The following is a 22,934-nucleotide window of genomic DNA, read 5'->3' as shown; positions in this document are numbered from 1 at the left end:
GTTGCGTTTTCTCCCAGAGCAGTCACAGTGGTGGAGATCCCTGACTTCGGAGGCAGTGCCCTGGACCCTTCAAGGGCTCATGCCCAGGATGTGGGTCTGGCCATTGGTGAAGATTAAACATTAACACGTGGAAGAAGTCCACTCTTATATGCAGCCAATCTGGAATGGAACATCCATAACTTTTTAATGTGTGTGATTCTGATTTTCAGTATCTTTTCAGAACCAGTGTATGCTTTGCTTCCAAGTAAATGTTTACTTTTGTCCCTGTCTTATTGATAAGTTTGTTGATATTTTTTGGCTCCTGTCACTTTTCATATTGTTAAGTGTTTTAGAATCAATAGGATTTATAATTGGGTCTTCACTTTAAGGTGGGAAATAAAACACAGATACTAAGAGAAGTGCATTTTATTCTCTCACCTGTGTGTGAAATTGGAACCAGAACAAGAGATTATAGTTGCACAAAGTTACTTGCACTGGGATCCTAGTCAGGATTCATAGTGGTCCACCTTGAACTTTTAAAGTAAAGTATGTTTTTAAACTGCATGTACAATAAGTATGCTAGTGTTACCCTGGGGAAGCCATTCAAACTCTTTTCATATAAAGCATTCAAACCTCAGCTTCGAACTGAACAAACAAGATAAACAGTTTGCACTGTTTGCTTATGTATAACAATAGTTGACCATATCTCCAGGAGGCAGACAGGCCACCAAGGGCCGACGTCAGAGAAACTAATCAGAGTGCTCAGAACACGTGACATGGCCAGCCAGACAGGGCATGTAACCAGGGCCGGAGAGGTGGCACCCTGGGCCAGAGCACAGGTCTTTCCTAAAGCGTCAGACACCCTGGGACCACAGCGCATGCCTTGCCTTCACTTCCCTCCATAGTTGGTCCAGTGTGGACAACAGTGTTCATAGAAGTCAGCAAACCTGTTTGACTTGTTTCTGTCTCCCATAGCCTTGCTGTGCAACCCTGTTATTTCTAGCAGATACCTTGTTTTAAACACAGGCCGAGCTGCTGAATTGTGTGTCCCGTGCCGCACGCAGTCAGTGCTTCACCCTCTGTGAGTCCACATGTGATTTGCGGTCGCTCTCAGTGCCTTGGAGTGTTGGAAGGAGTTAAGGGAGAAGCAGGAAGAGGATAATAGTTTCAGGACATGGTGATCATACAACAGACAGGCCCTTGAGAGAAGAAAGGATAGAGCTCTGTCTTTTTATGTGACCTCTGGCTAATTCCTGAAGCACGCTGGCCTCATACTCCTTGTCCTTAAATGAGAACATTGTAGTCTTAAAATAGATCCAGAGACATAGAACCATGAACAGACTGATGAATTTCAGAGGAAAGGGAGGTGGAGGAGGGATTAACCGGGTTACTTATATGCATAGCCTATGGACACAGACAATACTGTGGCAAAGGCTTGAGAGGGGCAGGTGTAAAGGGGGGAGGTCCGTACGGGGGGGGGGGGGTCGGCAAAGAGGACATCTGTAATACTTTCAACAATAAAGATAAAAAAATTTAAGTCCCATTCCCTCTGGATTCTACCCAGTGCTCTAGCTATTGTGGGCTCGTGTTTATGTGTGTGGCAGTAGAGCCAGTTTAGCGGTGAGTTCAGGTTAACCCACCTAGGCCCATCTGTGAAATGGGCTTCCTAGCTCCTAAATTGTCGTGAGGATTGGATTAGATAGCCCAGCTAACACTACCTGGCCCCTGCTGAGCACTGGGGAAACCCCTTCCTCAAGCTGATGTCATCAGGTCTTCATAGTGTACGATAGTGTTGTTCTGACCAGGCCAATATTCTTCGCTTAGCTTCCCAGTGGGCATGACCTGGCAGACTGCAGGGTGGTGCACCCTCATGAGGTAGGGGTGGGGGCGAGAGGGCAGGCACGCCCAGGAGAAAGAGCTGAGGGTGCACCACAGTCTCGCTCTCACATGTTCACGCTTAACCTGAAAACCACGGTGAGCACCTGGACGTGCCGGCCCAGAAGGCGCCAAGCGGAGCTCAGGCTCCTCCTCTTAGGCCTCTGCTGAGGGGAGTTTACTGTGTGCCCCAGGCACCGAAGACAACCTCAGAAATGTCAGAAGAACTAGGCGCAAAACAGCCTTAGCTGCACACAGGAGGAGTTTAGTGTTGTGCTTTGAATCCAGCTACGTTTGCAGATAACAGTAAGGACAGTTCACCACTACGCTGTCTCCATCGGTCACACAGGTTGCAGTTCAGATCAGGAGAAAATATGTGTAATAAAACACTTTGACAAAATGTTCCCTTCTCTTTGTATGGAATAGCAGAAAAACAACAGCAGTTTGTTGCTTATGATAAAATACAGGGTGTGGCAAAAGTAGGTTTATAGTTGTTCGTATGAAAAAGCTAGAGTTTCTGGTAAAATTCAGTCCAGGGCCCTTGAACTGAAAATAGCTGTGATACATGTGTAGTGAAGGGTTGCCTAGAGATCGGCCTGTTCCAGTCCTGTACATTCCCAAGATAAGGCTGGCGCTTGACCGGCTCCGGAGAGAGAACCTCTAAACCCGGCCCTCCTGCCTCCTGTGAGCACCTTTGTTCACTGGGGTCTTGCGCAACCCCAGATAGTTGTGCTGGCAGCGAGCTGTGGTGGGGGCCTCGCACCACGCAGGAGTAGTTCATCTTTGGAGGAGCTAGAACAGCCGTGGGTAAACTACGGCCCTCTTGAATAAAACTAAAAAAAAAAAAAGACCGTACCCTTTTATGTAATGATGTTTACTTTGAATTTATATTAGTTCACACAAACACTCCATCCATGCTTTTGTTCGGGCCCTCCGGTCCAGTTTAAGAACCCATTGTGGCCCTCGAGTCAAAAAGTTTGCCCACCCCTGAGCTAGAAGCTGAATGAGGTCAGCCATGTGGTGTTCCATACCCATGAGACTGACCCCCGATAAAACCCAGGACCTGGTGTCTTAGGCGAGTTCCCTGGCTGACGGTGTTCCACGTGAGCTGCCCAGTCCTCTCTGGAAGAAGGGACTGCTGTCCAGTCCGCTCCATGGCGGGAAGCTGGCGTCTGGTCTCCTGGGCGCTCCCCTCTGCCTGTCACATTTGCGGGTTTTAAACTGTGTGTTTTTCTATAATAAATTGTAACCATTTTTCTGAGTCCTGTGAGTCACTCAATTGGAGGGTGGTCTTCGGGACCCAAACACATGTTTAACCCTTTGAGTGCCAACCAATATCCTAGGCACTATGCTAAAATTGCCAAGGCATTTTGAGTTAAGGTTTTTAATTTTTTTCCCCACATAAAGAGCGAACTACTAGCATTTAATAGTGACACTGCAGGAGGAGCGCGATCGCACTCCCCGGCACTCTAGGGGTTAAATAGTTATATTTAAAAGTGTGCAATAGAGACCCATAGGTGTCCTGCGAAGCCCAGATTATTTGCTGTCTGGCTCTTTACAGAAAAAGTTTGCCAACTAATGCAAAAATGTAGCAGATAAATCACCTTTATAATTTCATACATTGAAATCATAGCAGTTAAAATGGATGCGTATCCATATAAATAAATCTCAAACTGTTTTAAGTGCAAAAAGTATGTGACTTAAACTGTTGTGTGTAAATGCATGTGTGAAACATAAAAAAAGATCCCATCAAGAGGATATTCCCATACCTCAGGAGAGTGGTGAGTTGGGGTTGGGGGTGTGGGTGGAGGGGGAAGAGGGAATGGATGGTAAGACTATTTGTCACACTGTCATTCTCAAAAAGAGAGTTTTGGGTAGGGGGAGGAAATCAGACCTTGTAAAATAAATGAAAATGCGGTTTTATTTTACTAATGTTTTTCATTTATTCCCTTAAATCAGCCAGCTCAGAATTATAAAATGATTGTGCTAAAGGCCTCAGCTGCTTCAAACTCCTCGTGTTCTGAGTTCAGAAACTGGCCTTGGTTGGTGAACTGCCCAAGGCCGTGCGGGTCCTGGGTATTGAGAGAGGCCCCGCTAGGCAGTATGTGAGTGCCGGCAGGTCCGCTCTCCCCAGCTGTGGAAACTCAGAAGCTGATTCTGGAAACGAACCATGGCTGTGCTTAAACCTGTCAAGTTACCTTTCAGTTTTGTGAATCTATAAATTGAAGGCCATGGAGAGATTGGGCTAGTCAGAAAGGAAGGGAAACTTCCTGAGAATTGATACAGCGATCTGTTTACACACAGAAAAGCAGTGCTTCTCAGGGTTAATGCCCATGGTGCTGGGCTGCTCGCTTCCCTGCGTGTGTGCGAGGGAAGGAATACACTGAATTTATATTCAGGAAGATCATCCGCTCTTTGTAGCAGACATAGAGACCATACCAAGTTTAGTTTCCACTCATATCTAGGGGATGTGAAAGGTGTTGAAATGTAAGTACTATTGGGGTCTTAAGTAATTAAAGTGATTTTTTTAAATGATTTGTAAACAATTAGAGTAAAAGTGGCACTACTTTAACCACACTGAATTCATAGTTCTAGTATATAAATGTAATGACACCTTTCCTACCTACATTCCGGGAGTCACTGGCAGGGTAAAATGAGATAATAAACTTTTAAAAAAAGGTCTTTATAAATGTTAAAATACTATGTAAATGAGTTTTATTTAAAGTATTACTATCACTCGCCCAACTGTGATGACACTCATGTGGGCTAAATAGAATTATGAAGGGAAACTATCACGTACTCCGGTTTCCTGAGACCAAAGGTGAGTTGTGCCAGCTGTAAAGAAAGAGAGGCATGCCATCCATCCAGTTTTTTCATTGTAGTCCGTGTCAGGTTAAGGGAGAGCTAAGAAGAATAAGACAGTTTCTGCCCCCCCCCTTCCAATTCAACATTTATTGAGTAGCTACTATGTGTTAGGTAAAGGGAAGCAAAGTACTTAATATATTAATTGTGTTCACATTGCCTGACAAGGTATTATCCTTGTTAGTCAATGGAAACCGGTTATTTAACCGGTCAGTTAAATAACTAAAAACCTAGTAGGTCCAGAGCTAGCATTTGAGCCTGCTATTTCTAGCTTCAAAACATATGCTTCACAAAACAACTGACAATACAAGAGAGCCAGGATCTGAGAGTTAAAAGTGTAAAGAGAAATAATGTAGGAGATGAGTGAAGGAAGGCACGAGTGTGGGCTGGCCTCGGGAGGCGAGGCTCGGACATAGGCAGGACTTGCAGGAGGCCCTGCGGAGAGCTGGGATTTGGAAGGTGAGGACGAGGGAGTGTTGGCAGGGGGGAAGGCAACAATGGCTCCCTGCCTTGCTCATCAGTGTGTGTCTTGGAGAGAACACTCACTAGCTGGGCTGCTTCAGTCGCTGGTCCAGGACGGGTGAGGAGTGGGGGAGTACCTGGGAATGATGGGAACTCGAGAACAAGGCCAACAAGTCAGGATAAAGCCTATGATATAAAATCAAAACACCACATCAGAGAACTGTTAAATGTGCGGATAGCAACCGAGTCTTTAAATCCTTTTTGAAGTAGGTGTTAAAGTGCAGTGAGGGGTTGGTGTTTGGAAACCCTAGGACAAGGTTCGGCAGACCTGGGTTCTGCCTTGTCGCTTCACACAGTTCACTGATTATGTGCATTTGTGTGAATATATTGAGCCTCGGTCACCACAGTTGTCCTGCCTTTAGAGTGGTAGGTATAAAGTAATCGATACAAAAAGACTTTGAAAAAGATAAAGGTTGGTGTAAGTCAGTGGTTCTCAACCTTCCTAATGCCTCGACCCTTTAATACAGTTCCTCATGTTGTGGTGACCCCCAACCATAAAATTATTTTCATTGCTACTTCATAACTGTAATTTTGCTACTGTTATGAGTCATGTAAATATCTGATATGCAGGATGTATTTTCATTGTTACAAATTGAACATAATTAAAGCATAGTGATTAATCACAAAAACAATATGTAATTATATATGTGTTTTCCGATGGTCTTAGGTGACCCCTGTGAAAGGGTCATTTGACCCCCAAAGGGGTCGCGACCCACAAGTTGAGAACCGCTGGTGTAAGCTGTGACAAGTGTCATTTCAAGGCAGCACAGACACCGTTACTACGGCAAAGATTGTATTAGGGAGTTCATCATGACACGCTCTAATACCGCTTTAAAGGCTTCCCCCCAACTTTAAAGGCTTATAAAACAGGTATTTATGTATTTTATTTCTATTGGCAATGATTTTTAAAGAGAACTAAATCATGTCCTTGTAGCCAGACTTTCCTAATAACCGTGGTAACTGGAGCCAGGGGAGCCTCATTTGTACGTCAGTCGCCGTGTATGTTGTAACTTGAATGTTCATGTTTTTACTAACAAGGTAAAAAGTATAGATTTCCCTACCTGCCCGTTCTCCGCTGGTTACCGTGTCAGGAGGGCAGGGCCCTACCAGATCAGTTTGCCCCTCACCTCAGGACGTCCCACATTGCAGCATTGGCTTGCACAGCAGCGCTTGCAAGATTTAACCCACGTTTCCCCGGCCGGTTTTGTCAGATTTGTTCCTTGTGGTTAGGATTGTTAAAAAGCAATGCCCAGGTTTTTTATGGCCTAGACCAGTGATCGGCAAACTGCGGCTCGCGAGCCACATGCGGCTCTTTGGCCCCTTGAGTGTGGTTCTTCCACAAAATACCAACTTCTGTGCATGGGCCACAAAGTTTCAATTGCACCGTACATGCGCACCCACACGTGGTATTTTGTGAAAGAGCCACACTCAAGGGGCCAAAGAGCCGCATGTGGCTCGCGAGCCACAGTTTGCCGACCACTGGCCTAGACTGTTGAGACGCACTGTCCTGCAGGGAATGAGGCAACAACAGCAGTCTGTCACTCAATCTGAGGATGAGGCACTAACTCCTCCACTTAGTCACTTCATCATCTACAGTGGAACTTACTCTTTAAGAAGAAATCTTTTGCCAAAGCCCAATGTGCAGGGCACACCTGAGCAGCCTCCCTGCTCAGCCGCGTCCCCGGCTTCGTCTGGTGGTGTGTGATGCACCTTATGAAGGCCAGTCTGGCCATTCCTAACAGATTATCTCCAGAAAGTTCTGTTGGCAGTCTGTGCCTTTGCCATCCTTCTATTAGGGAAGCTGCTCCTGGCCTTTGATTTCGACGGCATTGCATTGTGCTCTTTTCCTGTAAATCTCCCCTCATGCCCTGGTCGGGCCTCCGGGTCGTTCATTTCATTCCTCTGCCATAGCAGTTGCTACGTCACAGCAGTGCATTTACTTGGCCGGCGCTCCCCCGCTGCAGATGTGTTCTTCCTGCGGGCAGGCGCGTCCTCTTTAATGTCCTTCCTCCAGAGCGAGGCACGGAGTTGATAGTAAAAATGACGTGTGATGGCTGGATGGACGGACAACAGAAAGATGGACAGGAAGGAGTAACTTTCCACTGGGCCAGGTCAGTCGGTGTCACCACGAAGGCGAGTGGAAGGAACTGACCAAGAGGAGAACTCTGGTCCCGTGGCCGCTGGTTGGGAGTGTGCCTTCGGTTCAGAGGGACCTGATGCGGTTTCCCGGAATGCAGGCGAGCCCTAGGGAGCAGCCCGGCCTGAGTCCTACGCCTCCTCCCGTATCTGGTGCGCGTATTTATAGCTAATGCTGGTGGCTTTCACTTGTTAAACAGCAAAAGAAAAATGGTTCCATGAAGGCCCCCCATAAAGACTAATGGAAATGGTTTTAATAATTAATTTTTAAAAGGCTTACAAATGACAGCTCAGCTGAGAAACTGCAGAAGCACGTAAGCTGAAATTCCAGCTAAAGGGTGCTGCTCTTCAGATTGTTCTGGGGTCAGATGGGGGTCGTTTAAAGACAGGAAGGAAGAAGGCTGAGGTGCTTTGTTTGCTTGTGCATTTCCCCTTTAACAGCAAACCATATCCGTAAGGTTTTTATGCGCTTAAGTGCTTCAAAATGGTGAGAGTCAGTAAGACGGAGTGGATGAATTGGAAGCCATGTGACTTCATGCACATTTTATTGTATAACACAGTTTTCAAAATCACTCAATTTGAGCTTCTGTTTCCTTATACCCTAATTAGCATACAAACTCTCCAAGATAATTATCACAGAGCGAAAGTTCTATGGAGGTTTTTACTTGGCTTTTCTCTTCCATGTGTAATTCCATTCATGGGTATCGATGCTTCTTAATCAATGGCTAACAAAGTTATATTCATAAATGCAGCGGTTCCTCTCTGTGAGGAGAGAATGGAACTTGCACTTCCTGAGCAGCCACCATGCCCACACACCATTAGGCCCTTTTTCATGAGCTCTCGCAGGAAACCTTCACAATTACCCTAAAGGGCTATTCCTGTTAGGTAGCTACGGACACAGGCTTGGGGAGGCCGGGCGATTTCCCTGCCCAGTAGCACGTGTCTCAGGCAGTGGTTACTCCAGGTCCATCTGACTGAAGTCTCGGTTTTCTACTTTTTTCCTATGTTCCTGTGACTATGCAGTAAGGCGCCTTGTTATCAGCAGTAAATGTAAGAGGCAAAGAGAAGTGCCCCTAGCATGTTAGTTTCCACCCCCTGGCTCCTTCATTCTCACTCCTCTGGAGAAGGTGAGCGAACCTGGCTGGTGGGGCTTCCCCCGCCCCCCCCCTGTCACTATTCTCTCCAGTGCCCCAATCGATGTTATAAAAAGATAATTTGAATAGTAATGGACGAGTTTACAGCTTCTCATTGCGTCCTCATTTACAAAGGAGAGAAATAAACCACAGCGGAGGAATGTTAACTAAATCCAGAACCCTGCTTCCGCTGCTCTCCGCTGCGCCCTCCGTGAGAACGTGCGGTGCCCTGAGGATGAAATGATGCCACTCTCCCGGGCTTCCTCTGTGAGTTCGCGTATCTTAAAAAGCTCGTCCTGCCAAGGCCTGGAATCGATGAGGCCCTCGCTCGCAGGCCTCCAAATCCTGTGGTCGTCATCTGGGTGGGCAGACACCACTCCTCGTTGGAAAACGGAACATTCCACAGATGGGTGTAGGGGACGCATGCCAGTGGTCAGCCACCATTTCTTCCAAGCGGCGTGAGGGTGGTCCTCGCAGAGTAGAGAGGGCCTGGAATGCCACCCTCCGCCATCACACACTTCCGGTCCTTTACTTCCTGCAAAAGCCCATCGGCTCCAAAGACCCAACTCTTCAGAAGCTGTGGGAACAGCGAGGGAACGGCTGCAGCTGTACCGTCTCATCTCCTTCCACGTGAAGAAAACGGCTGGGGGAGGAGAGGTGGCCCAAACCATTTGCCCAATGCACACAAGGTAAAGGGCAGGATGGGAACTGCGCGGAATTGGCAAGTCGGTTGGTGTTAATGGTGAGGGAAGTGGAACTAGCACCATTGGTTACTGGTCTTTCTAAGTCTTGTGGCAGGCTCCGTTAGCCCGCCAGCCACCTCCAGGAATGCTGTGCAGGTCAGAATGCAGAGCAACAGGGAGACACCCCACCCACAGCCCTGGAGACTGCCGAGACTCGGGCCCAGGTTTATTCTTATTTTTTACTTTTGTTAAATATTTTTTCCATTGATTCTTAGAGTGGAAGGGAGGGGGAGAGACACATGGATTGGTTGCCTCCCACATGCTCCTGGCCCCAGGCAAGAGGTTGGTTGAGCCTGCAGTTGGTCTTGGGTTTCAGCCTCCAGAGCTGGGAGAAAGGCATTGCTATTGATGAGCAGTCCGTGGTGTTTTGTTACAGCGGCCTGAATGGACGAAGACGTCCCGTATCCCTTGCACATGCCTTGTTGTGAGCCTTAATCAGAGTTGCAGGTTTAAAATGTATGCTTCTTGCCTGGCGGGGGGTTGAGTGTCGACCTATAAACCACAAGGTCACGGTTCGATGTCCAGTCAAGGCACATGCCTGGGTTGCAGGTTCGATCCCCAGTGTGGGGCATGCAGGAGGCAGCTGATCCATGATTCTCCCTCATCGTTGATGTTTCTATCTCTCCCTTCATCTCTCTCTAAAAAAAAATTGTTTAAATGTTTAAATAATAAGCTAAAAAAGTATGTTTCTCACCCTGGCCAGGTAGCTTAGTTGGTTAGAGTGTCATCCTAATCTGACAGTGTTGCAGGTTCAATCCCCAGGTAGGGCACATACAAGAAGCAACCAAGGAAGCTAAGTGGAACAGCAAATCTCTCCCTCCCCCACCCCTCTCTCTCTCTCTCTCTTTCTCTTTCTTTCTCATTCTTTCTCCCTCTGTCCTCTGTAAAATCAATAAGTAAAAAGTTTTAAATGCATGTTTCTCATGCTGAGCTATTAGCCTCTGAGGGTTATTCATTATTCATTCTCATTTCCCCCATGTCTTGTACAAAACAGGGGCTTTGTAATGTTCTTTGATGACTGTGTGAATGACTCAGTGAGAAAGAACTATTTGAAAATAGAAAGAAAAAAACGGGGCTAAGTTTTAAGTCACCCTCGAAGGAAAATTTAGGAAGTACTTTTGTGTAAACAAGCGCCAAGGTCTGGACACAGGCAGGGACAGGGTCACCCCCTCCAGTGTGCCGGTGGCATTACTTACTCACAAGCGTAAGGTTAAGCAGTAGCTACAGTACCGCAGCCGCCACGTTCAGGATTAGTTGCCACCTCCCAGCGCCACCTGAAAGTGGGCTCATGTATCTTTCATGTGCTCTGTACACAGCGGCACATGAGCTGCTAGCGACACTCGATGGGTAAGCAGATGTTTCTAAAAACTCCTTTTCTTAATTCCACGCTGTACTCAGGCCTAGCAGCCAGTGAATTACACACACACACACACACACACACACACCCCAAAGTTGTAAGTGCTTTGGTGGTGGTGAGGTAAGGAGAATTTTATAGTCTAAATGGAACAACTCACTTCTAATCTTCATCAAAGTACAGGCCTGAGACAGACCTGGGTCTCCATCCAGTCTTTCCTGCTTATGTCTTAAGATGTGGGGCACGTTCCATAACCTGGCTGAGCCTCGTTTCCCTCATTTATGAAGGAGGATTAACATTGGTCTCCAGCGAACCCATGTTTCACCATCGGCTCTCAGGGCAAATCAGAAACAAGCAAACACAGACCTGGTTTCATGGTGTCCGCTGATTTCCGTGTGTGATTGTCCCTGCCCTGGCCGATTGCAAGCTGCCAGCTCGACGTCCTGGGCCGTGGGACCCCCTGAGGTAGCTTCACCATGGAGCAGAATGCGGTGGCCTCCGGGCCTCGCTCCTGGTAAGCGGCGAAGTCGTTAGGGAGGTGAGTCAGGAGCATGTATGTTGTTGTCAGTGTATGTGCATATGTAAGGTGCTATATGTGATATGCTAACATGGAATTCAGCTTTTAGTGGTGGCTGAATGGAGAAACCAGCTCACCAAATTCCTGAAACTTAACAGTGGTCCCTCCTGAGCTGCCCAGACAGGTGTCCAGTGCCCCATCCCCAGCTCCTGGGTGTCACAACACAGATGTGTGGCTGGGTGGGACCAGCGTGAGTCCAGGTTCTCCAGAACGGCTGTGCGGGCTCGCCTTCCCACCAGCAGAGCTGAGGGTTCACATTACTCTTCCCTCCCGCGCGCACCACACGCACGCACGCACGCACACACACACACACACACACACACACACACACACACGGCGCATCTCCCAATGGGAGTAAAACGCGGTGGGCGCTGCAGTGCTGTTGGTACCGGATGCAGCAGCTGGGCGTCCATCCTGGAACATGGACTGGTCTTGTGAGCATAGTGCTTAGTGATTCAAAGTAAAAGCAGGCCAGGCCAGCGTGGCTCAGTGGTTGAGCGTCAACCTATGAACCAGGAGGTCACGGTTCAATTCCAGGGTCAGGGCACATGCCCCGGTTGTGGACTCGAGGCGTGGAAGAGGCAGACGATCAACGCTTCTCTCTCATCGCGGATGTTTCTCTCCCCCTTCCTCTCTGAAATCAGTAAAAATATTTTTTTAAAAAGTAAAAGCAGGGTGGGATTGAGAGCGCCATCCATTCATCGAAATGCATACAAGACAATAGGGCTTTCTTTCCCGAACATAAAAGTAAGAAAATGCACCTCGGGTCTGTTGGGATGGCTGCCACGGAGGGTAGGGGTCTGCCCTGTCAGCAGTATCTACTGAGCGTTCAGTGGGACGGTATATCCCGGTTCCTGACACGGTCCTGGCCACCTGGCCTCCCCCTCCCTCTGGCCCGCAGAGGCTATGCTGATCTTAGCCACAGTCAAGGTTGCATTCTTCCTGCCTTAATGACCTGTGCGAGATTGCATGTTTAATAGTTTCTCTTCCAGAAAAAGAAAGGCATGGGTCGTGTGTTTACTGTAGTCGCATAGCGAAGCAATATTTGCAATATGGGAGCCACCTAGAGCAGTGATGGCAAGCCTATAACACGTGTGTCAGAGGTGACACGTGAACTCATTTTTTTGGTTGACTTCTTTGTTAAATGGCATTTAAATATATAAAATAAATATCAAAAATGTAAGTCTTTGTTTTACTATGGTTGCAAATATCAAAAAATGTCTATATGTGACACGGCACCAGAGTTAAGTTAGGGTTTTTCAAAATGCCGACACGCCGAGCTCAAAAGGTTCGCCATCACTGCCCTAGAGCAACCTTCGCAGCAGGGCCAGTTAGTGTGAGCAGTGTTCACTTCCACACAGCAGAGCAACAAGCAATTTCAACTCCGTCTTAAGTGCATTGTCCCACTTCACTTTCACAGAAGAGCTCTGGAGGAGCTGAATGTTTTGCCCCAGATGAGAGAACTAGCAAGGACAAGGGCAGCCGCTGCCCGGCAAATACCCAGTTACCTGGCTCCCTGCCCAGGAAAAGGACGGTCCATGCAGACCTCTCAGGGTCCAAGACCCCAGAGCCACATATCCACATCTTGATTGCGCTCCCGTGCATTTCTCCTCTGAGGCAGGAAGCAAATACTGTACTAATGATTGACTTTCAAGTGTGAGTTTGGAGCTGGCAGGGCCTGGAGAGTTTAGAACAGCCCTTGTCTTGATTCACATGATTAGAAGACCGCGGCTCAGAACACAAGCTTTCTAACGTGCCCCAGGTCCCATGAAGTTTTCCTCGTAGCCCCGACAGGAAGCCGGGTATCCAACGTGGAGTTACGCCAGGTGTGGCCTAGTGGAAGCAGATACCCGGACACCCCCAGAACCTACGGCCACTCGCTAGCTGTGAAGCTTGGACACGCCGCTGGGCACTCGGGCTGCTGTATGGCTCCTGCGACTCCTGCGGCTGCTGCAAACATCACTAATCACACTTCTACTCATTTACTCAACACATGGATGGTGGCAACTTGTCTGTGCCAGGCACTGGGGCAGGCACGGGATGGAGGGAGTATTTCAAGATCCTACCCGTGTGGAGCCTACATCCTGCTAAACTTATATTCAAGTAGCTAAATACAGAGGCTGGCGAAAGTAGGTTTACGTTTGCACTACAAATAAATAATACAAGACTTCATAAGAATATAAGAAAAAACTGTTCTGTGTACTCACAACTAAAGCCTACATGTGTCCACCCCTGTAAATGTGTCAGTAAATCTAATCAGCGGGCCCTGGGATTCAGGGCACCATATATTCATTGAAAAACAATAGGCTGTTTTTTCATAAACATAAAAATAAGAAAATGCAGCCCTAGCTGGTTTGGCTCAGTGGATAGAACGCTGCCCTGTAGACTAAAGGGTCCCAGGTTCAATTCCGGTCAAGGGCACATGCCAGGGCTGCAGCTCAATCCCCAGTAGGGGGTGTGCTGGAGGCAGCCAGTCGGTGATTCTCATCATTGATGTTTCTCTCTCCCCTCCTCTCTGAAATCAATAAAAATATATTTTTTTAAAAAGACTCCTGTTCTCCCACCTTCCCAGCACCCACAGCGCAGGTGATGACGCAGTGGACGCGTGCAGGAACACGGCTGGGCTGCCGCCCTAATAAATCATGGAACAGGAACAGGTGATGAGCAGCCGTTCGTCGCCATGGGACCTCACCTCCCAGCCCACCCACCCAGCACCCAGCACGGAACAAGCGGCCGGTGCGGTTCCCAGGCCCCGGGTGGTGACCGTTGACTAAGGAGAAGGACAGAGCAGCCAGAGTGGAGGCAGGACTGGGCGATGCCCAGCTGATGAGCGGATTAGGTTCCGCTCTCCCCGTCCCTACTGCGGGCGGACGGGGCAGCTGTGGGCGCTCACTCCTCAGCTGGGAAATGGCTCTGTCCCGGCCATCGCTGCTGCTTATCCCCAGCCCTGGACACACCATGTACTGTCACACCTTCGCCCGCGCTGTGCCCTCTGAGGGCGTGTCCCGCCCCTGGGCAAGCACCCCTTTGCTCTGCAGGACCTGGCTCGGGTTTCGACTCCTCTGAGCTGTTGCCCCAATTCTGGGGTGGGTTCAGCAGCGCTTCCTGTGCCCGCCTGGCCCCAGGCCCGCCCCTCTTGGATGGGCTTACCACACTGCCTGGCAGTTATGTCTTCACACGATGGAGCGTCCCCTCCTCCCGGAAAGCCAGCTCCCCAGGGACGAAGCCCAGCTCCCTGCAGAGTCTGGCACCTGACGGTGGCTCCATAAATGTTCACGGGATGCCATGGCTGCTGACTGTCCGTGTGACATGGGGCACATACGGGAGACAGACACCACGTGCATGAAAACTTCCTCCCACAGCCCGGCCAGCCTGGCTCAGAGGTTGAGTGTCAACCTATGAACCCGGAGATCAGGGTTCAATTCCTGGTCAGGGCACATGCCCTGGTCGAGGGCTCGATGCCCAGTGAGGCAGCCGATCCATGATTCTCTCTCCTCATTGATGTTTCTATCTCTCCATTCCTCCCTGAAATCAATAAGAATATATATTTTTTTTAATTCCCTTCCCCTCCCCACCCCCCAGAGACCGGTCCCAAGGACACAGGACAAGCCCCTCTACCCAGTGAGCCTGTGCTGCCTGCCACCTGCCCTGCTGCGAGCCTGCACCACCCAGCCTCTCGCTGTTCTCACTGTCCTTTCTCCCACACCCACCCCGCCCTGGCTTCAGAGCGAGAACCACAGTGGAAACACCTGGGAGGCCAGGTCTGTCCCGGAGGTGCCCTGGCCAGTGCCAGCCCAGAGGCAGCCAGCACAACCACCCCCAATAGGATTCAGCCGCCCCGGCTGCAGGCAGGCCAAGCCAGTGGTAACTGGGTGACATTCCTTAGCAGGGGCTTATTTTTATAGTCACACAACGCTCATATTAGAGCCACATTGAGGTCCGTGGTGCCGCTTAAGAATATGGGGTCAGGCCTAGCCGGTTTGGCTCAGTGGGTAGAGCGTTGGCCTGTGCGAAGGGTCCTGGGTTTGATTCCTGTAAAGGGCACGTAGGATGGTTGCAGGCTTGTGCAACCAATTGATGTGTACCTCTCACATTGATATTTCTCTGTCTTTCCCTCTCTCTTCCACTCTAAAAATCAATAGAAAAATATCCGAGGATGAAGAGTAAAACAAAAAAGAGAATATGGGGTCAGAATCGGGCCTGGGCTCCGGGTCATTTCTGCAGCTGCTGACGAGGTTCGTACCTCCCTGGGCCCAGGTTTCTCACTTGCAAAAATGAGCATCATAATCCCTGGGAGCTGGTATGAGGGCTGAGTGCTCTGTGTCTGCGCGCAGGCCATGCTGCTAGGCAGCCCGTCCTTCTCCTCGTCGGGACCTGGGTTCCAGTCCCAGGTGCTGTCTAACTTCATGGCCGGGGACTCATCATGAGTTCAGAGACAGACTCCCAGACCAACCGCTGCCCTGCATCTGCTTTTTTTTAAACATCTTTTTATTGGTTTCGGAGAGGAAGGGAGAGGGTGAAAGAGAAACATCAATGATTTTTGAGAATCATTGTGTTGCAGAAGCTTTTTTTGGTTTCAGAGAGGAAGGGATGAGAGAGTCATTGATCGGCTGCCTCCTGCACGCCCCACTCTGGCGATGGAGCCTGCAACCCGGGCCTTTGCTTTTGACCAGAATCAAACCCAGGACCCTCCGTGCGCAGGTCGAAACTCCATCCACTGAGCCAAACCAGCCAGGGCAATAAAAATATATTTAAAAAGAAAAGAAATGGTGAGGACACGTGGAATGCCCAGGGGGTCAAACCAAGGCCAGCAGAGGGAGTGGAATGCGGCCTCTCACAGCAGAGACCTGGGCGGCAGCTGGCACGGCCTTTCACTAGGGGGCTGCCTGCCAGGCCACTCAGCACCGCGCCCCGCTGAGCACCCACCCTGCTGCTCCCCGCCTGCCGCTCTGCACACCGCGGGCGCAGGTGGGAAACGGCTCCTCCCACCACCCGTCACTTCTCCCTGACCCCCTGGACAACGGTTCAGGTCCTGCGTGGACGGGCGGGGGGCGGGGTGGTCATGCAGAAAGGCCTGGGCCGACTGCCCCTGTTCCCAGTGCCCAGGAGACCGCTGTCTGTGGGACCCGGTGGCATGCTGTTCTCTGGGCCTTGGAGCCAGGCCTCCCCTTCTCGCCCCTCTCGCCGCAGGATGGCGGGGCCATGTCAGAGGACGGAGTGAAGGGCTTGGCAGTCGCCCCGGGGCTGGTCACTGCTGTTCGTCTCCCTGGCTTCCCTCCCCGCCCACTTTGGCAGCGGCCGGATGACTCACTTCCCCAGCAGCCAGCCCCGGGCCCCGAATGCGGGAGGCGGCCTCACGGCGAACGAGGAGCCCAAGGTATTCCAGCCCTCGGGGGTCTCCGGGAAGCTGCCTGCTTCTGCCCCCTCCGGCGTTCCCTGCACAACCCACGTGGAGCCTAGAAAACTGCTCACAGACGGCTGTGCCCCCACACCCTGCACCCTGCCTCTGTGCCCAGCCCCGTCTCTCAGACACTCCCTCGGCCACTTTTCTATGGCCTCGCTCTTTTCTGTCGTTAATCCTCACCCGAGGATGTTTTCCCATTGATATTAAGACACAGTGAGAGGCAGGGGGAGAGACAGACAGAGAGAGAGAAACATCCAAGTGAGGTTGGTTGCCTCCCACATGCACCCCGACAAGGGCCGGGGATCAAGCCTACAACCGAGGCACCGTGCCCTTGACCAGAATTGAACCCAGGACCCTTCAGTCCGTGGGCCAATGCTCTACCCACGGAGCCACACCGGCCAGGGCTGGCCTCGCTCTGTGAAGCAGCAGCGTGGTATTTCCATGTTCAGATGAGCCATGCCCTCCGGCCATGCGCACCCAGATGCCCATGCTTTTTGGAAATCTGTTTTTTTCTCTATTCTGAGCATCTAAAAACAGTGCTGTGAACACAATGGCTACAAAATAAATGTCCCATTCTCCTCACCCGCCGGTTCACCGCCAGGGGGCATCCCTCCCACCTGCTCCCCCTCCGTCACAGGGCTTACTGGGTCCCCGCAGTGCGCCCGGCACTCCGCTGGGCTCGGTGGCACTCCTGGCTTCTCCTCCTGTGGCTGGGACCCCCATTTTTTCATGCTCCAACAATACGGCTTGTAGTTGGCTTAAAGTCAATCTATTGCCACTTACACATCTATTAACTTTTCTCTAAACTATTTAAACACAGACAAGCGGCCCAGCTGGTGTGGCTCAGGGGTTGAGCGTCAACCTATGAACCAGGAGGTCACGGTTCCATTCCTGGTCAGGGCACATCCCCAGGTTGCGGGCTCCATCCCCAGTGTGGGGCGTGCAGGAGGCAGCTGATCGACGATTCTCCCTCATCATTGATGTTTCCATCTCTCTCTCCCTCTTCCTTCCTCCCTCTCTGAAATCAATAAAAATAAATCTTAAACACGGACAACTGATCAAAATGTAAAACCTTACAAATAGATGGCCTCGCACATTTACACACTTAGTCAAAACACCCTGCTTCTTCTGTAGGAGGCTAACATCACTTCTGGGTGCTTCGAACACCTTAAAAACACAGGAATTTTTGCTGTGCCCCTACCCAAACCCATCTGTAAAAGTCATCACTATGGTTCTGACCAACCTGTTATCCCCACAAAGCATGTCTGCACGCCCCCAGGACTGCGACGTCGGACCCCGAGGGGAAAGGTGACCTTCCCGGGCGCCTGGGAGTCACCGCCTCTGTTGGGGGCCACTGGGCTTTCCGTTAGAACAGGCCTTCAAGGTGACTCCGTGGCAATTGCTGGTGGGGGCCCCCCCTCTCAGACCAGGTTCACCTCTGTGTCCTTTAGATCCCGGGCACACGATGTTCTGCCTCAGTTTACAATTAACTTCGTTATGCCTCATTAGCATTTCATTTTAATTAGCAGGGCCATATGGCAGTTTAATCAACCAGCCATTCTCCTAGGACATTTGGCTAATGCATTAACGTGAAAAACCCATGACTAAACTCTCTCTCCACCGGGTTACGTACGGATGAGGTCACTGGTCTCCACCTGCCCCCCTTCCTGGTTTAGGTGTGGGTCCTCCTCTTTCTGGAAATCTCTGACTCACTCATAGTCCGCTTTCCTGCTCTTCTCAATTCATAGAGACACAGCATTTCATAAACAGACACATGGAACTCCAGGGAAGAAACAGGACCCCATCTATGCCAAACTCACCTACCTCCTAAAAGACCTGATTTTTACCCTTTGAATCACAACTAGCATTGTAATTGCACGTTTATTTTTTTATTATATTTTTATTGCTTTCAGAGAGGAAGGGAGAGGGAGAGAGAGAGATGGAAACATCAAAGATGAGAGAGAATCATTGACTGGCTGCCTCCTGCACGCCCCACACTGGGGATGGAGCCCACAACCTGGGCATGTGCCCTGACCAGGAATCGAACCAGAGATCTCTTGGTTCATGGGTTGCGCTCAACCACTGAGCCACACTGGCTGGGATAGATATATATATATATATTCTTTCATACAATTTTTAATGGACTCTACAACGTGACTACTTAGATTTTTAACACCTCACTCAGACTGTGATTAACCCCAACCCTGACTTTATCATTGCTGTGTGCCTCTAGGGCAGCCGTGGGCAAACTATGGCCCGCGGGCGGATCCGGCCCGTTTGAAATGAATAAAACTAAAAAAAAAAAAGACCGTGCCCTTTTATGTAATGATGTTTACTTTGAATTTATATTAGTTCACACAAACACTCCATCCATGCTTTTGTTCCGGCCCTCCGGTCCAGTTTAAGAACCCATTGTGGCCCTTGAGTCAAAAAGTTTGCCCACCCCTGCTCTAGGGTCATTATTTTGAGGTCACCTGTATGTGTCCTTTATCAAGAAAGTATCTTATAAAAATAAGCATGCCCTGGCGGGTGGCTCAGTTGGTTGGAGCATCATCCCCTACCAGTGATAGGCAAACTCATGAGGCAACAGAGCCAAACATCAACAGTACAACGATGGAAATTCCTTTTGAGAGCCAAATTTTTAAAACTTAAACTATCTAGGTAGGTACATTGTTATTAACTTCATTAGGGTACTCCTAAGGCTTAGGAAGAGCCACACTCAAGGGCCAAAGAGCCACATGTGGCTCGCGAGCCGCAGTTTGCCGACCATGGCCCTAGGCCACAAGCTGCGGGTTTGATTCCTGGTCAGGGCACATACCTAAGTTGCTGGCTGGATCCCCTCTCGGGGCTTGTATGGAAGGCAACAGATCAATGTTTCTCCCTCTCAAAAAAGAAGCATATAATTGTTGTGTTTTCATGTAATGAAAATTATCCTGTTGTCGCATAGCTATTAGATATAATTATAAAATTATTGACACAAATACAGCTATTTAAATTAATTATTGATTTGTAACTAAATGCCATTTCGTGTTGCAACATTTATTGACACCGATTCAAGCATGTGCAACTGTGAGCGGCTGGCGGCCGTCTGGGAGCTCATCTCCTCCAGGGACCACCGTGGAAGCAGGATGCCACTAATTATATAATTTGGAGCAATTTATATTTAATTCCGCAAATGCCTCTTCATTAACTGGAGGCATTCTGAGCGATTCCCGGCAAATGAAAAGAATAAAGATGTTTGCCGGCTGAAAATGTGCTGCTCACCCGGCGAAGCGGAGAGGCGCCAGCGGTGGAGTCATCTCTCCGTTTGCAAGGCTGGCCCTTGGGAAGGGATGGGTCACTGCTGGGCGCCTGGGGCCGGGCTGTGCTCGCTAACAGGGACTCCTCTTTGGACGGAGGAGGAAAATGCCGTGGGAGTAACAGAGAGAGCCACAGCTGTCTCAGTAACCCAGCGTCCACGCCCCACGTCCGCAAGTCCATAGTTGCTTTTTTGCTGTTGTTTAGATTTGACTTTGATACATTCTGCGGCAACGGAGTTTTGAGACAAATTTTAAATTGCTTCATTTCCAAAATTCATTTGGGTTCCGCCCAGGAACAACCCACCTGCTAATCAATAAGTAACATTTCAATGCGGCCGCAGGAAAGGCAGTCAGCACAAAGCTGATACTGTCAGCAACCCGGGACGACTCGCGTTTCCTGAAGGAAATCGATTCAGGGCAAACTAGCAATGACTGTAAATGTTTATCATCCAGAAAGGAAAAGCTTATCAATGAGGCCGCTTCCAAGTTAAAGACTGGCACGGGCTCCACCTGGCCACCCTCCAGGGATGGGGTGCGGCGGGTGTGTCCCAAGAGCCCTCCCATTGCCTTGGGTTTGGCGGGAGGGTGTGGGGGTAATGGGCACATCCCAGAGGGCAGGCGGGCAGGCGGGAAGAGCACTGGGCATGGAGGGCCCGTTGCACTCCTGGGTCCTTGTGGACTTGCTGTGTGAGCTCAGCAAGCACAGCAGCTCTGAACACGCCCTCCCTCCCCTGCTAACCCTCCCTGGGCAATGCCAGTCCCGGTGCTGGGAGGATGGCATGAAGGGAGGCAGAGGGGATACCTCTGGGCATATATTTAATGGGCAAACGCGGGGTCTTAGAATGACTTCTTAGACCCCAAGAACAGCATGAAGGAACAAGACAGGCTCCCGAGAAGCCGATGGCACCAGCTGGGAGCTCTGGTGCCATCAAGTGCGGCTGCTGGAAACAGGAGGGAACGAGTGGGCTCGCTCAGCAGCACTGCGGGGTGGGCGCGGGGACCAGGGTGACAAGGCCCCCCGGGCAGGCTGCTCCTGTGCTCTGGCAGCTCGGGGAGAGGGCTGTGCCCACAGGTCAGTGTTATGGGTGTGGGCAGAGCCGTGGAGCACGGGCACCAGCAGCAGGGCTGTCCGACTGTCCGGCTGTCCGACTGTCCGGCTGGCTGAAGGGGAACTTCTCTAAACCGAGCAGCAACAGGGGAGGTCATTCCACCATGAAAATAAGCCAGTGTTCCCCAGCCTTCTCTCTCGTGCTTCACTTTTACTTCTTTCTGCCTTGTCTGCAACACGTGTGCCATTTTAAGTTGACTAATGTAAAAGAAATGTATTTAAAAGGAAAACTTTATATTACTACCATAAGCAGAAAACACACTATCGTTTGTTATGAAGATAACCTTAACAGTACAAGCAGCACAAACGCACTCATTTCTTTAACTACCAGCTGTCAGGCTCAGTTCTAGTTTCTGGGGCTAAAGGGTGACCACGAGGGACAACGGCAAGCAACTGAGAAAAGCCAGTGGAGGTCGTCATAGACTCTCTGTAGAAGAGACAGAGTGACTGAGGAGGGTTACTTTAGAGGGGGTGATGGGGGACCCCTCGGGGACGTCATCCGAGCAGAGATCTGAAAGATGTGGCAGAGCTAACGGCCACCTTGGACCCTGCGCTTTGCGGGGAGGGTGTGTGGGTAACTTAGGGAACATAACAATAAACAGCCACGAAAACAAAGTGATTGCATCGCAACTAGAGCCTGTTGCCTGCAGAAGGCGTGTGTGAGCAGAAGCCGGGGGAGGAGGGGTGTCCGGGGTGCGCTCACACCCCACTGAGACGTTCTGCAAGGCAGACAGGAGCTGGCGGAGGCATCCTCAAGGTGGTCTATGTTAGTTCTGTCGGCATGGACGCCACCCAGTCTGGCCGCTCCAGCTGACAGCATCCACTGGGGGGAAATGCCACGTGACAGGGAAACACTGACTTATGTTTACAGTTCCCTTGACTCTCACCCGATTGACACAACGGTGAACGGAGACCAAGAATAGTTGAATCGCTGCCCCGGGTTAGTTAGCAAAGGGCAGCAGTGGGAGACCAACTCTGAACTCTCTATGCCCAGGCCCCTAGCTCCACACCAGGGGGTGGAAGCACTGGCAGCAGGTAGCGGACCTGGGCAGGCTCCGAATCCTGTGATCCGCATTCCAGGCCTCCCGATAGCCCCTTCCCAGGAGTGGTTCAAAACGCGGAGCGGCGGAACCTGCGGAACGGGATGCTAAGCGCGGCCTCTGGCGCGAGCATGCGCAGTAGCCCGAGCCGGCCTCGCCGCGCTCGGCGCTGGGGGCGGGTCCTCCGAGGCTGACGTCCGCCACGCCGGCGTCAGCCACCCGGGAGGAGGAGGGCGAAGACTCCAGCCGCCATGTTGGATGCCGCAGATTCGCCATAACCTCGCCGGCTCTTTCCTTAAAAAAATAAAAATAAAAAGCGAAGCATCAGCGGGGCGCCCCGCTTGGTCGGTGGGCACGGGAGGGGACCTGGAAGAGCCCCAGGCTTTTTTTTCCTCCGCGGTGGGGGCGTTGCCATGGAGACGCGAGCGGCAGGTGAGCGGGGCTGGGGGTGGGGGTGGGGGTGGAGGGGAGGTGGGGGTGGGGCGCGGCGCGAGGCCGCCGGCAGCTGGGGGCCCGGAAGAAGCGCGGCGGCTGCGGGGCGGCGGAGGGATCCGCGTCCCGGGGCGGGGAGCGCACGCAGCGGCGTCCTTCGACGGCACGCTCCGCCACTGGCAGTATCCCGCCGCCTCGGGATTTTTTACTTAAAAAAAAAAAAAAATGTAGCAAGGGTGCTGGCGGAAGCGGGGAGGCAGTGTTTGCGCGTGCGCGAGCCGTTTCCAGGGCAACGGGCGGGGCTGGGGCACGCGCCAGCGATGGATCCGGCGGCCTCGGGGGCGGGAGGTTCGAATCCAGGCGCTGCCAACTCTTCGGCCTTGTGGTTGAGCCTCCGTCTTGCCTGGCTCAGTTTCCTCCTCTGTGAAATGGGCAGCACCTTTAGACCCGCGGACTCGGCCGGGATACTT

The 22,934-nt window shown here is 50.8% G+C and overlaps 2 protein-coding genes across 2 annotated transcripts in view; one reads left to right on the top strand and one right to left on the bottom strand.

The window, feature by feature from the left end:
- Positions 1 to 22,934, bottom strand: part of CCN4 (cellular communication network factor 4) — a 967,918-nt gene that overhangs the window by 479,238 nt on the left and 465,746 nt on the right. The gene's annotated exons all lie outside the window — the stretch shown is intronic.
- The window catches only part of ZFAT (zinc finger and AT-hook domain containing), a 58,856-nt gene continuing 57,511 nt past the window's right edge, over positions 21,590 to 22,934 (top strand). Inside the window, exon 1 of the mRNA XM_059672351.1 lies at positions 21,590 to 22,464. Within this exon, the coding sequence (XP_059528334.1) occupies positions 22,446 to 22,464 (19 nt within the window). The 5' untranslated portion in view covers positions 21,590 to 22,445. The remainder of the gene's footprint in view (positions 22,465 to 22,934) is intronic.

The sequence above is a fragment of the Myotis daubentonii genome, chromosome 17 (genome assembly GCF_963259705.1).
Source record: "Myotis daubentonii chromosome 17, mMyoDau2.1, whole genome shotgun sequence".
Taxonomy (NCBI): domain Eukaryota; kingdom Metazoa; phylum Chordata; class Mammalia; order Chiroptera; family Vespertilionidae; genus Myotis; species Myotis daubentonii.
This window is presented reverse-complemented; position numbering and strand designations above follow the sequence as displayed.